Below are 12,451 nucleotides of genomic sequence, written 5' to 3'. Positions count from 1 at the left end.
CTATTGAAAAAACCAAACCCACACACCCACCTGTTTGTATTTTAAACAGAATGTGTTGTTTCAATTCTACTTCTCTAACATCAGCTGTATGGTGTAACAGTCATTGTGTGAAGATGATTATAAGGGATTAATCAGCCTCCTAAAAATATGCATGACTACTCTGAAACTGTGTGAAATTTATTAAGTATTTCTCCAGTCTTCATTAATATAGAATGTTTACATATGAAACACTTCAATAATTTTATACTAAAGAGATGCTACCATTGAAGTATGCATACATAGTTAGGGAAGACAGAACATCATAGCTATTACTTAGCAATTACTTGCATATTATGTTTTTTTCAATCAACTTATTTTTCAAGGGTTCCTCGATAAAGCTTTATGCATTTATTAGTAAGAGAATTACTGATTAATTAACAGCTTTAGAAACACTGACTTCAATGACAACACACCATTAAAGGCCTTCTACAAATACATCAAAGAATTATTCATACTGGAACACATCTCTAAAGGACAGCCAATACAACTAACCTCCAGGTCAGAGCAAGTCCAACAGTACCAAGCTGCCTGTGATATGATCCAGTCAAGTCCTAAATACCTCTGAAGATGGAGACTCCAAGACTCTTCTAGGCATTCCTTGGATGTAATCACAGTTTTTGATGATGCAACTTGTCTCTATTGCTTCTTGTCCTATCACTAAGCATCTCTGAGAAGAGACTGACTACCTCCTCTGCTTGTTTCCTAATCCACACACTTAAAGATATGAACTCCCTTAGTCATTCCTTCTCAAGACAGAATGAACTCAGTTCTCAGCCTCTCTGTTAGCTCTCCACTGGACTCGATCCAGTATGGCAACAACTTTCTTGTAGTTGGGACTGTGAAACAGGATCCATATGCATGACACTCAAAGTTAACACTTACCTGGACAGGGAGCATGTGCTTTGTCTCATACAAAGAACGGCAGATTTTCAAAATTTCATTTCCAGTGTTCTCCTTTTCCTCAGGTGGGCACCTCTGCAGCATAACAGTCCCCAGTTTCACCCAGGGATTATCATCTGTGCATGATCTGCCCAGTAAACAAAGAGATGTATATAGAATATAAATATACATACACTGTCTTCTAAAAGTTGCTTCTTGTGTGTCTGTGCCTTAAAAGTACAACTTCATGAAAGAAAGACTGAAGTTTTGAGATATGTTACTGTCCATTATGCCATCGCTCTTTCAATGCAACAAAGATTAAATTACTTGAAATTATGACATGCTGTTACAATCCCTGAGGAATCACACATCAGATAAAGATCGATCAAATTGGAATAGCATAGGAAGAGCTTTTCCTGGCTTTATACCAGCTGATTTCTCAAGCAAAATGGTATCAAGGGATGGGTGACAGGAAACCAACATTCCTAATTTTGTTTGTTTTGATCACATTCTAGCAGCTTCTGCCTCTCAAGTAGGTCTCTTGCTTCCAAGTGGAGAAAATATTGCCAGATTCCCATTTTAATTTTCAGGCCCAGCAAGTACAAACAAAAATAAACTTTTTTCTATAGCCCATACAAGCAGGGTAGGAAAGTGAAATTACACGCATCTGAACTTCTCTGCTAATAGATATGGATGCAGATACATTTGTTTTACATATTTAAAATGTTCTTGTAATTCCACACATAACTTCATACTATGTCACCGTTACACAGTCAGACTTTAACAGATGGCAGACAGAGATGAGTAAATTTTATCATGCATGATGGCAAAGGTAATGTTTACTGAAAAGTTTTATTGCTGCAACATTTCTTGGCCTATAGCAGCTATTTGACAGGTCATGGAGATGGCTGGATACTTTTCTCAGGAACAGGTGTCCTCTCTAGGACTGGATGTAGTGACAGAAAGGGGTAGCAGACCACTTTTAAATGATAGCACAAAGTGCAACAGTGGAACATATCAGCAATATCATTTTTCTAATGTAAATTAAGTTAGTGCATTTGAATTCCACCTACAACAGGCTAAAATCCTGCACAATCACAAATTAAATCATGACTATATTAAGCCATAGTAGCACAAACACTATGTTCATCTATACATTAACTCAGGAAGGCACAAAAGGTGTTTTAAAAATGACCCATCAACCTCTCCAGCCAGTAATCAGCAAATCAGCATCCCGAAGACATGGGAAGCTTTTCATTTAGCTTGAAGGGTAAAAGAAAAAAAAAAAACAAAGACAGCAAGACCAAAACTGGCAGTTTGGTGTTACAATTTAGTGTAAATTAAGATACCCACTTAGCACATGTGACAAGGAGCAGCAAAGTGCTGTCAAAGTGCTGCTTTTCGAAGTATTACTTAGTAGCAATTGTTAAAGCAATACATTAATATCATTGTAAATGGAGTCTGTTAAGAGAGTCTGCTGGATTGACACATATCAAGAGTCTGACAGCTCTGGAGAGGACAGAGAGGACATTCACCAGTATCTACTATTTCATACACAAAAGCTCTCTGCTGTTTATTGTCCACATTCAAAAGTACATATTGTAAAAAAGTAAAACCAGCTCCACACAAATCTGACATTATAGCACAACATGAAAACCAGACAGAGAAGCTAAGAGTGGACAACTCTGAATGCAAATTAAATAGAAGTCATTATCTTTCTTCCAACAACTTAATTGAGCCTTTCCATCAGTCACAGTCACTGAGCTCAGAACTGCCACAAGTCCAGCTGGGAACAGCAGAGCTCCTCCTCTCCTCTCCTTTCAACCTGACGGGTCAAACCCAACGATGCCAACTTATTCAACAAACAGACCATGATGCAACTTAATTTGTCAATTGCCAGTAAGGTCACGAGAAGGAAAAAAGACCCTGCAACTCCATCATTGCCCCTGCTTAAATAGGTAGCTCCTGCTATGTGATCAATTTCTTGCTTACAGGCACACAGTCAGAATGAATTTCCATTTCTGTAGGTTCTGCCCTAGAGTACATTACTGAGATCTGTAGGAATTTCCCATTACAAAAAGGAAACAAAAATCCCACTACAAAACATAGAAACACCCAGAAAGATGCAAGGCCATCAAGGACTGCCATTTAAGTAAAGTGTCAGACATACAGTTTACATATATAAAGCTGTTCTCATCACAATTCCTTGTAACTATTTCAACTACTTCTGTCGTCTATTTATAAATATCTGCTATCTCTAAGTAAAACCAAGATTCAGTTACCAAAACTCTGACAACCTACAGGTAGAATTCAGTTTTCTTCTCTCTTGAATTTTTAGTTCAATGTGGTTAAAAATGTTATTTCTCATGAAAAAAGTAATTATTTCAAAACCACAGCAGGAACACATTACATTTTTTTCCCATAGCCAAAAGCTGGGTTTCTTTCAGTTCCAAAGCACCTTATCAATATTTAATATAAGTATAAAAAATGCCTTTTGAATGTAGGCTGCAAGTTCCAAAGGACTACGGAGCTTCAGGTACTGTCAATAATTTTTTTTTTAAAAAACACCTTTATGAAATGTTTAAAATGACATCTGAATATGAGACACCTGGGTGGCAAAGCATGCATGCATTACAAGGGTATGAAAATAAAATTTTAAAAAGTATATGGCTTAGAGTGCTGACTGAAACAACCAAGCTGCCTCTCTGTTTTCTCACAGTGAACATGGCATATTAAGACATGAAGAGTAACATACTTGCCATAAGCATTACTGTAGCTGGGGTGTTTTAAAAATCAAGAACTCAAAAAACATTCAAAAGCATCGACCTTTTAACACAGGTTACAAAAATTAAAAGCCAATCAAAACTCCCCTTCTTCTACTTTCTTTTGAGTCTTTGTAGAATGCAAATTTTATTTTCCAGCTTTATATTCAATTATATGCATTAGCTATTTACTGTTAGGCTGAAAGCCAAAATTCTAAGTATTGTGGTGACTCAGACTTAAATTCTGCAGTTCCTGTATGGGTCATTACATTGGCAGTAAACAATTAGTTAGCAATAATGACTCTCTTTGGAAGCAGAGGAGGAAAAAAGGGGTAAAGATTAAAAGAAAAAAAGGTTAATACATATGGCTTAGCAACTGATTTAACTGCCTAGTGTTCTCTTTGCTCAAAAATTCGTTATTACAAAATTCACTAACAAAACTGTTCCTGCTCCTTACTCCCAGTAATCCCAAACCCAGCCCCCAACACAGACTTTTCAGGAACATGTATATATATAAACCCCCATGGCTATTAAGCATAGTTGAATGCTGTTGACATGGAAGTGTGCAACAGAGGTAGAAGAGGCAAGAATGAAAAGAAGACCCCAGCACAAAGCAGGCTTGCAGTAGCTTCCCAAAGATGCAGAGATGGGTGTTTGATAGTTACTGCCAATGACAACAGGGAGAGAGAAGAGAAGGTTCAGACAAAGAAGACAAGAAGTACCAAAGGTTTTTCTGATTGTTGATCAATCACCAACCTGGGGCACGGGCTTTGCTTCCTGGCTGAGATGAGTAATTCCAGAATTTACCAAGCAAAATCATCCAAATTAATGAAAATGAAAATAATTAAAAAGAAATGTAAACTATTCCCAACAGATGGCAACAAGCAGCAGTCAATAAAAAAAAATCTAACTACCTACTTGTCAGAAATTTATGAAACCAATCCTGTTTCGTGTCAAGGAATACTAAAGAGAGCTATATCTGACTTGTTAAAACCAATCATATTTGAGGTGGTAGCATAGAGGGTGAAATGAGGTCAAAACCTCATTTTGGATGTGCTCTTAACTGTTAAGACAGATGTTTAGAGTTCAATCAAATTTATTTTAATGACAGCAGGCTGATTATAAGAGCCAAACAAAAAGTAAGAAAACACACAGTTTTTAGATTTATGTAAGTTGTGCAATGTTGTATGTTTGCATAAATTGCTGCTAAGATTTAAATTTAGTCTAAATCTCTACAGCAAGTACTCAACGTTTGGCTCTTAAGACTTGCTGCAAACCAGAACAGAAACATAAACACAAACCAGCCCAAACAACCTCAGAACTCCGCAACATAATTGAATGAATACATCTAAGTGAAGTAAAAGCCAATTTACAGAAGCAACTCGTAACTATGACCACGCTGGCTACTATAAAGTATCACGTATGTTTTTAAAGAACTAGGAATGAGTAAGAAAGAAGAATGTTCAAGCCACAACGAGTATTCCTGATGAGACAGAACATGTAAGTACTCAGTCTTTCAAGTATGGTTAGTAACACAAATGAAAGCAGTAACTAACAGGAGGAAAGCAATGGGCATATAAACACAGAAAGACCCCAGGGAGTGAAGAATTCTCATCTTGGGTATTGTTTCCTATTGGGACATGTCTTCATAGGAAAGGGAAAAACTGAACCATTGTTGACTTACTTGTTAAATAAGGAAATAACTACAAGAAAGTGAAAATGCAACTTTCCTAGAAGAAAGAAATGAGAATAAAGGAGGGAAGGGGGCAGAAGAAGAACTACATCTCTTGTCATTTCTTTCAAAATGTAGCTTCAATCCTCTTCTCTAAAACACTTCTAAAGGCAGGAAAGAGAACAGACTAGATACTTCTCCCCACCCATCAAGCCAACAGACAGAACTGAAGAATGAAACAATGGTGGTAACTACACCTGGTGCTTCCCATCCTTAAAAAATAAGAATATTAAAAATTTTTAAAATCCTTTTTCCTATACTATGAACACTATTTCTTGCTTCACTAATTAAATTTATTTTCAGTTTTTGGTTGTCTACAGTTTCAGGCAAACTCAAGAACATCTGAAATATAGAATAGCATAATAGAATCACTAAAGTTGGAAAAAGACCTCCAAGATCATCTAGTCCAACATTTACTGAACAATCTTTATCTGAACTATTCTTTAGTTCCCTGAGGAAATTACTACAAATTTAGCACTGAACTTTGGAAAACTACTTGGAATCTGCGCTGTAGATCACATCTGGGAATCACGAGTCAGAGATTCTCCACAAAACCAGTATAGATGGCTATGACAAGTGAAAAAGAAGGGGGCAATTTTCTTCTGAAGGCTTTCCAAAGCCTCCTGGGAAAGCCAAAGCAGTGAAAAACACTGAGGTTTTAGAAATAAAAGAAACTATTAAATAAATAATCAACCTAATCACAGGATTAAATTTGCAGTTTGCTCGTAGCATAGTCCCAAGACGTGGGTTGGTAGTCAACCTCACCTCAGGTTCTGGGAAGATGAAGAAAATCCTCCTGGAAGCATTTCTGAGCAAAAATTAAGGACAAGGAGTAGACTGAGACTAGCCAGTGTGTGCCTCACCAACCAGATAGCCCTTCTGCTATGAAGCAACTGGCTTGGTGGATGAGGGCTGATACTGTGTACCTGTAATTTACTCAGCAACACTTTCGACACTGTCTCCCACACCACATCCTTACGGACAAATCAGCGCAGTGCGGGTTAGGTAAGTGGACAGTGAGGCAGACTGGAAACTGGTTGAACTGCCATATTCAAATGGCTGTTATCTGTGGCATAAAGTCCAGTTGGAGACCAGGGTCCAGTGCTGGAACTCAAGGATCTGTTCTGAGGCCAATACTCTTAAGATCTTTATAAGAAACTGGATGACCATCAGACAGATTGTACCCTTAGGAATTCTGCAGATGATACAAACTGGGAGAGTGGTTATTCTGCCATTCAGGGGTACCTTAAGAGGCTGGAGGAGTGGACAGAGATTAACCAATACAAAACTCAGTGAGGAGAAATCCAAAGTCCACTCCCTACCTGGGAAGAAATAAGCACCAGTACAGACTGAGAGGCAGTCAGCTGGAAAGGAGTCTGGACAACAAGGTGAACATGAGTATGTCATGTACCCTCCCAGGTCCTCCTTTCACAAAATCATCAGTCTTTCTGTTCAGTCTAAGGAAAAAGAATTTTTCTAATTGCAGGAGTATTTCACTTGGGTTTTGTTTATGGTAGTGTTTAGGTTTAAAAAAGTTTTATGGCTACTACACACTGCAAGGCTCCCAAATTTCCATTAAAATCAAAATCAAAACTTCAAATGAAAGTTGGAACACAAATTTTTGACAGACCACATAGCAATCCTTGTACTTCTTTATGTACTGAGGATAATTTTGGCTTGTAAAACTGTCACTTAAGAATTCAGGTTAATGCTTATGCAAGCTTGAAGGTGAATAACTCCTACAGATGATGACCCTGTAACCCACCAGTTCTCTACACATCACTAAAGAGTTACTTTTCATAAAAAGTGAAGCCTTAACTTTTCTGACAAGTCAATGCACATAAACACTTACAATTTGGGGAATGTAATCCCCAAGCTAAAATAGATTGTAATCCTAAATAAACACCATTTAAAGACTCTAACCTAACTACTGTTGCACATGGCACATTGTTCTTGCTATCCAAAAATTTAGTAATATTACTGATTTCTTTGAGAGCTATGTGATCTTTACCTCATAACTTAAGTTTATACGACTCTTTATATCTTAGACACTATTATCAGTATAGAATACAACAGATAAATTTTTTTACCTTTAAACGTGTCCAGAAAGTCACAGAAAAAACCAAACAATTGGTAAAAAATAATATAATCAAGATGTTCCAAATTAACACTTTCAATTAATATTTAGTCTGATGCCTACAATTCTGAAGTCTTAAATAATTATTTTAAGTTGTTGGTCTAGGATATGTCATTCCAGCATATAATCTTGACTTTTGGATACTTTACTCAGAGACAGAAATAATAGGTAGGGGATCTAGAAAAAAGTGGAGCCATTGCTTGGTACCATTATCCTCACAGACCCCCTGCAGATTGTCTGCCACAGCCACCTGAACATGAACTTTCAAAGGCTTTTCTGCAGAGTGTAACTTTGAATGGAAAAAAGTCAGAACTTTCTGTTCTTTTCTATGGATTTTGTTCATACTGCTAAAAACAAGAGCAAAATGCACAACCTGAAATTTAAGTAGGAAGAACACTCTCCTGTGCAACAGTTCAGGGAATAAAATGGTTTTCTGCCTCCTCCACGATACAGACTATATATGTATATATAAGCTTTACAAGAAACTCATTGATTCAAGATTCAAGGCTGCTTCAAATAAACCATTTATTCTTCCCAGTATGGCCCTTTCCAAAGGTCATACTCTCAGCCATGTTTGAATTATTTGACTGAAAACTACATGACATCAAGCAAAAAGACTTTCAACTCTTTTGTTACACGACTGTTTGAAGAAACGCTCACCCTTTGCTCTTGTCCATTGGCGGCCAAGCTTGAAGCAATAAAACCAAGTGCTGAAACTCAGATAGACTCTGACTAGATTCCAGAAGTTCCAGAAAGAGACCATACCTTCTTTCTTCATTTTCAATATCTGTCATCTCCACCTGAAGGGGAGAAAAAAAACCCAAGAAAACCCATTGGATTTATTTATTTCCAGAAAACAATGACTTAAAAGTAATCAACAAACTACCTGTGAAAGACATCACTGTTCTAAAACAATGCAGGAACACAGTGAACGTAATTTTCCCAGAAACCTATTTTCTTACTTCTCATTTTCAATTACATGTAAATAAAACAGGAGAGCACAGAGGATGGAGAACATGGATGTTCCTAGAACAGTGTAACCCCACACAAGAGCAGTCAATGATCAGTTCAGAGGATCTTATCTCTGTGTTCTTCAAATAACCTTAAATGCCTTGCATTTCTTTTTCTCAATGTATAGACATGTGTAAACACACATATACATATTTTTAAAGAATGAGCATGTCCAGTGCTTCCCTAATATATATTACTCCCACCCACCTATGAAAATTCAATAGTTTTACATGAATTTGCAGCACTTCATATTTCTCATATAGGAAAGAGCCTTGAAAGATGAATCTAAATTAATGTACCCAGCCAAGAACATTTGCTAAGAAGTAATGCAGTATTTCTCTGCACAGGCATTTGAATCTAAATAAAACAAAACCCCACACCCCATCAGTCAGCTCCCAGACAACTCTATCTCAGGAAAAGTGTCCGTCTCTGTTGAAAATCTGTAGCTTCTGCCAGGACTTGAATTCACTTCAGTTGATGACAGGTTCTTTTACAGATAATTACTGCCTGCAATTTGCATGGTAAAAAAGTTGCAGGTAAAAGGTTTGACTGTTCAAGAAAGGTTGCTGTAAATAAGAACCAGCTTGCTACTAAATGAGAAGTAGCTTCTGTTTAAAGGTTTGGCTAGCACACTAGGAGGGCTTTCACAAATAGAACAGCAATTCGCTGTGTACCTGACACACAAAAGCTTTTGGGCTTCAGAAATACAGTCATAAGGTAGCTTTCTCTGCATTATTAACACATTCTAACTGAATTTTTCTTCCAAAGTTCAAAAAGTTCCAGAATATCAAACACTTCAGTTTCATCTTATAATTCTGCTGAAGATAAACAGCATTAAATGTTAACTTTTCTGTTTCAGTACAGAAATTCTATGACATCAAACATGGACGAAGCTTTCCTTAGTTCTACAGCTGCTCTGAAAGATTAAAGATTGCAATCCAACCTTTTCAAAGTGGCTCTAATGCATCAAGGGCAAATTTTCAAAAGAGGCTGGAAAACAAACATTACTGATGCACTTATCGAGTTGCCTATATAATCTGTGACTTGAAAATATTTACTGTTGAAATACTGCTTCTGTCTCCAGAATATATCTGAAAGCACCACATACTAAAACATTTTAGATAGTGAAGAAACATTTCCAAGATATGTCCACTTGAAATACTTTTCTGCACTGCAAATGTCATGTAGCGGACACCAGTTACCCATTTGTAATATCCCTAAATTCCATCTTTGCTTTTTAATACAAAATATTATAATATTCAATATTGAAATCACAAGGCTGAAAAGAGAAAGAAAAACAAGAAAGGGTGAAAGAAACATAAGACATGCTAACCTCTAAGGTTCAAAAATATTTAGCATCTTACCAAAATAATTACTGGCTGGACAACAGAAGCTTTCACACTGCTTATCTGTCCCCAAACTCCTTTTTCAGACAACTAGCTCTTGAAATATTTAAACCAAGTAGCATTCTGCATAGTCCACTGAGTACATTTCAGTATATTTGCACAAACAGCATGTAACTTCAAAACTCAGACTAAATGTTAAGATCTCTCTAATGATAACTGCAAAAATGGGAAGAAATGGCACAGACAATATTAACAGATGAGAAAAGCTGTCACAGTAGCAGAGAGTAGATCAGACATTCTACTCAACATGAACTGAACTCCAATAATTCTGCCTAATAATGCATCTTCAAAGACTTGGGTTCATATTTTTCTTTCAGGTTAATTAATCTAACACCACAATTCTGTGTTTTGGACAGCTGCATCCTTGCAACATGATTGCTCCTGACACAACACATATTAATTCAATTGAAGTGAAACAGAAGAATTAACTTTCTATTCTCAAACATGGAGTGCATTTCTGCAGTATTTCTTCCTAAGAGGCCTTTTTTCAAGTCACCTACATTTCCTACTAAGAGTAATGAAAACGAAGGGAACTTTCAACAGAGTTAAGGACTTCTAGTTTTTAAGAATACTAATGAAAATTCACCTTCTATGTGGCATTTTAAGTGGCATTTTAAATTTACTGTGAAACAGATGAAATTAGAAAGTGATGGTTCCTTGCTAGCAAAAAGCAATACCTTGAAGCAACACACTGGAATGAGGTTTAAATTCATATTTATTATACATACATATGTGTGTGCAAGTATGTATATAATACACACACACACAAAACATGGAAGTTTTTCTCTGTATTGTCTTTGCTTTCTGAGGGACTGAGGGAGAGATGGTGAGGAAGCAACCACCTCTCAGAGCAGAAAGAGAGCACGCTCTGTGTAAAAAGTTAGAAATTTCATCTTAACAAAGGTGAAAGGTAGCTGAGATCAGTTGCTGAGAATAGTCAAGCCTGTTGTTTTTGTTGTAATGACAGTGCAAAAAAACTTCCACTTTTAATTGAACATTCTCTTTGCAGTGATTTTAGATTATGTATTTGGATGACTCTGAATGTTTTAACATAGAGTAATGGGATAACTCAGCTTCCCATTCCTTTTTTTTTTTTAAATAAAACGAAAAACATCCATCTAAAACACTCAAAGGTTAACCATGCAGAGATAACCTGCCATGAACTTCTCAGAACCCTGATAACACAAGTGCCCGTAAAGAACAATCTGTCACTAAACAGAGTAACGAGGCCCAGAGCCAGGCTTGAACTTCAGATGAACCCAAAGGAATATGAAAAACAAGGAAAAAAACCCAAACAAAAGCAAGGAAAAGAAAAGCAAGGACTTTCTGTTTTAACAACATATTTGCTCAATTCTGACTTGATTTTCCACAGTTTCAGGCATCTCTTTGGCAGTAGAACACAGCTGGCTTCATGTTTCTCATTAAAAGCCTGCACAAATATTTACCACAATGGGAAAGTCAATTAGGGGAATTAATTGTAGAAATTATACTCATGATAGATTATAAAACAAAACACAAATTAAGTAAAGCCAAACCTTATGTTAAACTGTTAAAATACTCAATTTTATTATCAAGGGACTACATATGTTCAGAACCAAGAATACGCAAACATCTGCATATGTTAATGTTCACTTAAAAAACTATCCAGGACATCCACAAAGCAAAATACAGCCTACACAAACACCACCAAATACTGCTTACCACTACATTTGATAGTACTAGTTGTCTGAAATAGTGCAAACTCCTCAAACTCCTCTTAATACTATGTTCTTCTCCAGAGAACTTTGCGTTTACATCTTTTCTCAGTTGCTTTTGTACTAGGTAGCAGCTGTTAGGATGGCCCATAAAGGAGTTCTGACTTATCCTGTATTATCTCTGCTTAATAAAACTAAAAATCAGGCTACCATTCCCAAATATTGACCGAGACAGAAAACAAACCACATTTCCAAATGGAAATGCAGATTGTAGCTATGGCCCACAGCAGCTACAGCATGCCTGAAAAAAAAAGTCAGATCTTCTTGTCATCTGAGATAGTGTATTTTGTGTGTTTGGGAGCATGGTCAGATGATACACTTCATTGAATTACATGATTTTAGCCATCAAAACAGCTATTATCCCTCAAGTAGTTATGGTCTACTTACCAGTAGCAGAGATTTGTCATGGCAGGTGTTCAGTCACCTGTCACAGTCTTGAACTGCTGTAACTCACAAATCTTAAGAAAATTAAAACACTTGAAGAAATATTTATTGCTGAAGTCCAGTTATTTACCAAGCAATGGGCCAAAATATCTCAGTTCTGATATAATTTTGCTAGTAGAAGTTCCCTCAGATAAGGTTCTCAGAAGCTTTTTAAAACATTTGGGTTGATGCCGTGAATGACCCTTCCCCCCAAAAACAGGACTTCGAGCCACGTTAGTGTAGGGTAAGATAAAGAGTAAAGGTCCTTTAATAACACAGGGCCTACAGCCCACAGGAATACAGGATGA

General features: G+C 36.7%; 1 protein-coding gene across 2 annotated transcripts in view; it reads right to left on the bottom strand.

The window, feature by feature from the left end:
* The window catches only part of NBAS (NBAS subunit of NRZ tethering complex), a 176,624-nt gene that overhangs the window by 17,088 nt on the left and 147,085 nt on the right, over positions 1-12,451 (bottom strand). For both annotated transcript variants that reach the window (XM_071548327.1, XM_071548328.1), the window contains exons 49-50: positions 8,210-8,349; positions 922-1,066 (exon numbers count right to left, since the gene is read on the bottom strand). In XM_071548327.1, coding sequence (XP_071404428.1) covers positions 922-1,066; positions 8,210-8,349 — 285 coding nt within the window. The remainder of the gene's footprint in view (positions 1-921; positions 1,067-8,209; positions 8,350-12,451) is intronic.

The sequence above is a fragment of the Pithys albifrons genome, chromosome 2, assembly GCF_047495875.1.
Source record: "Pithys albifrons albifrons isolate INPA30051 chromosome 2, PitAlb_v1, whole genome shotgun sequence".
NCBI lineage: Eukaryota > Metazoa > Chordata > Aves > Passeriformes > Thamnophilidae > Pithys > Pithys albifrons.
This window is presented reverse-complemented; position numbering and strand designations above follow the sequence as displayed.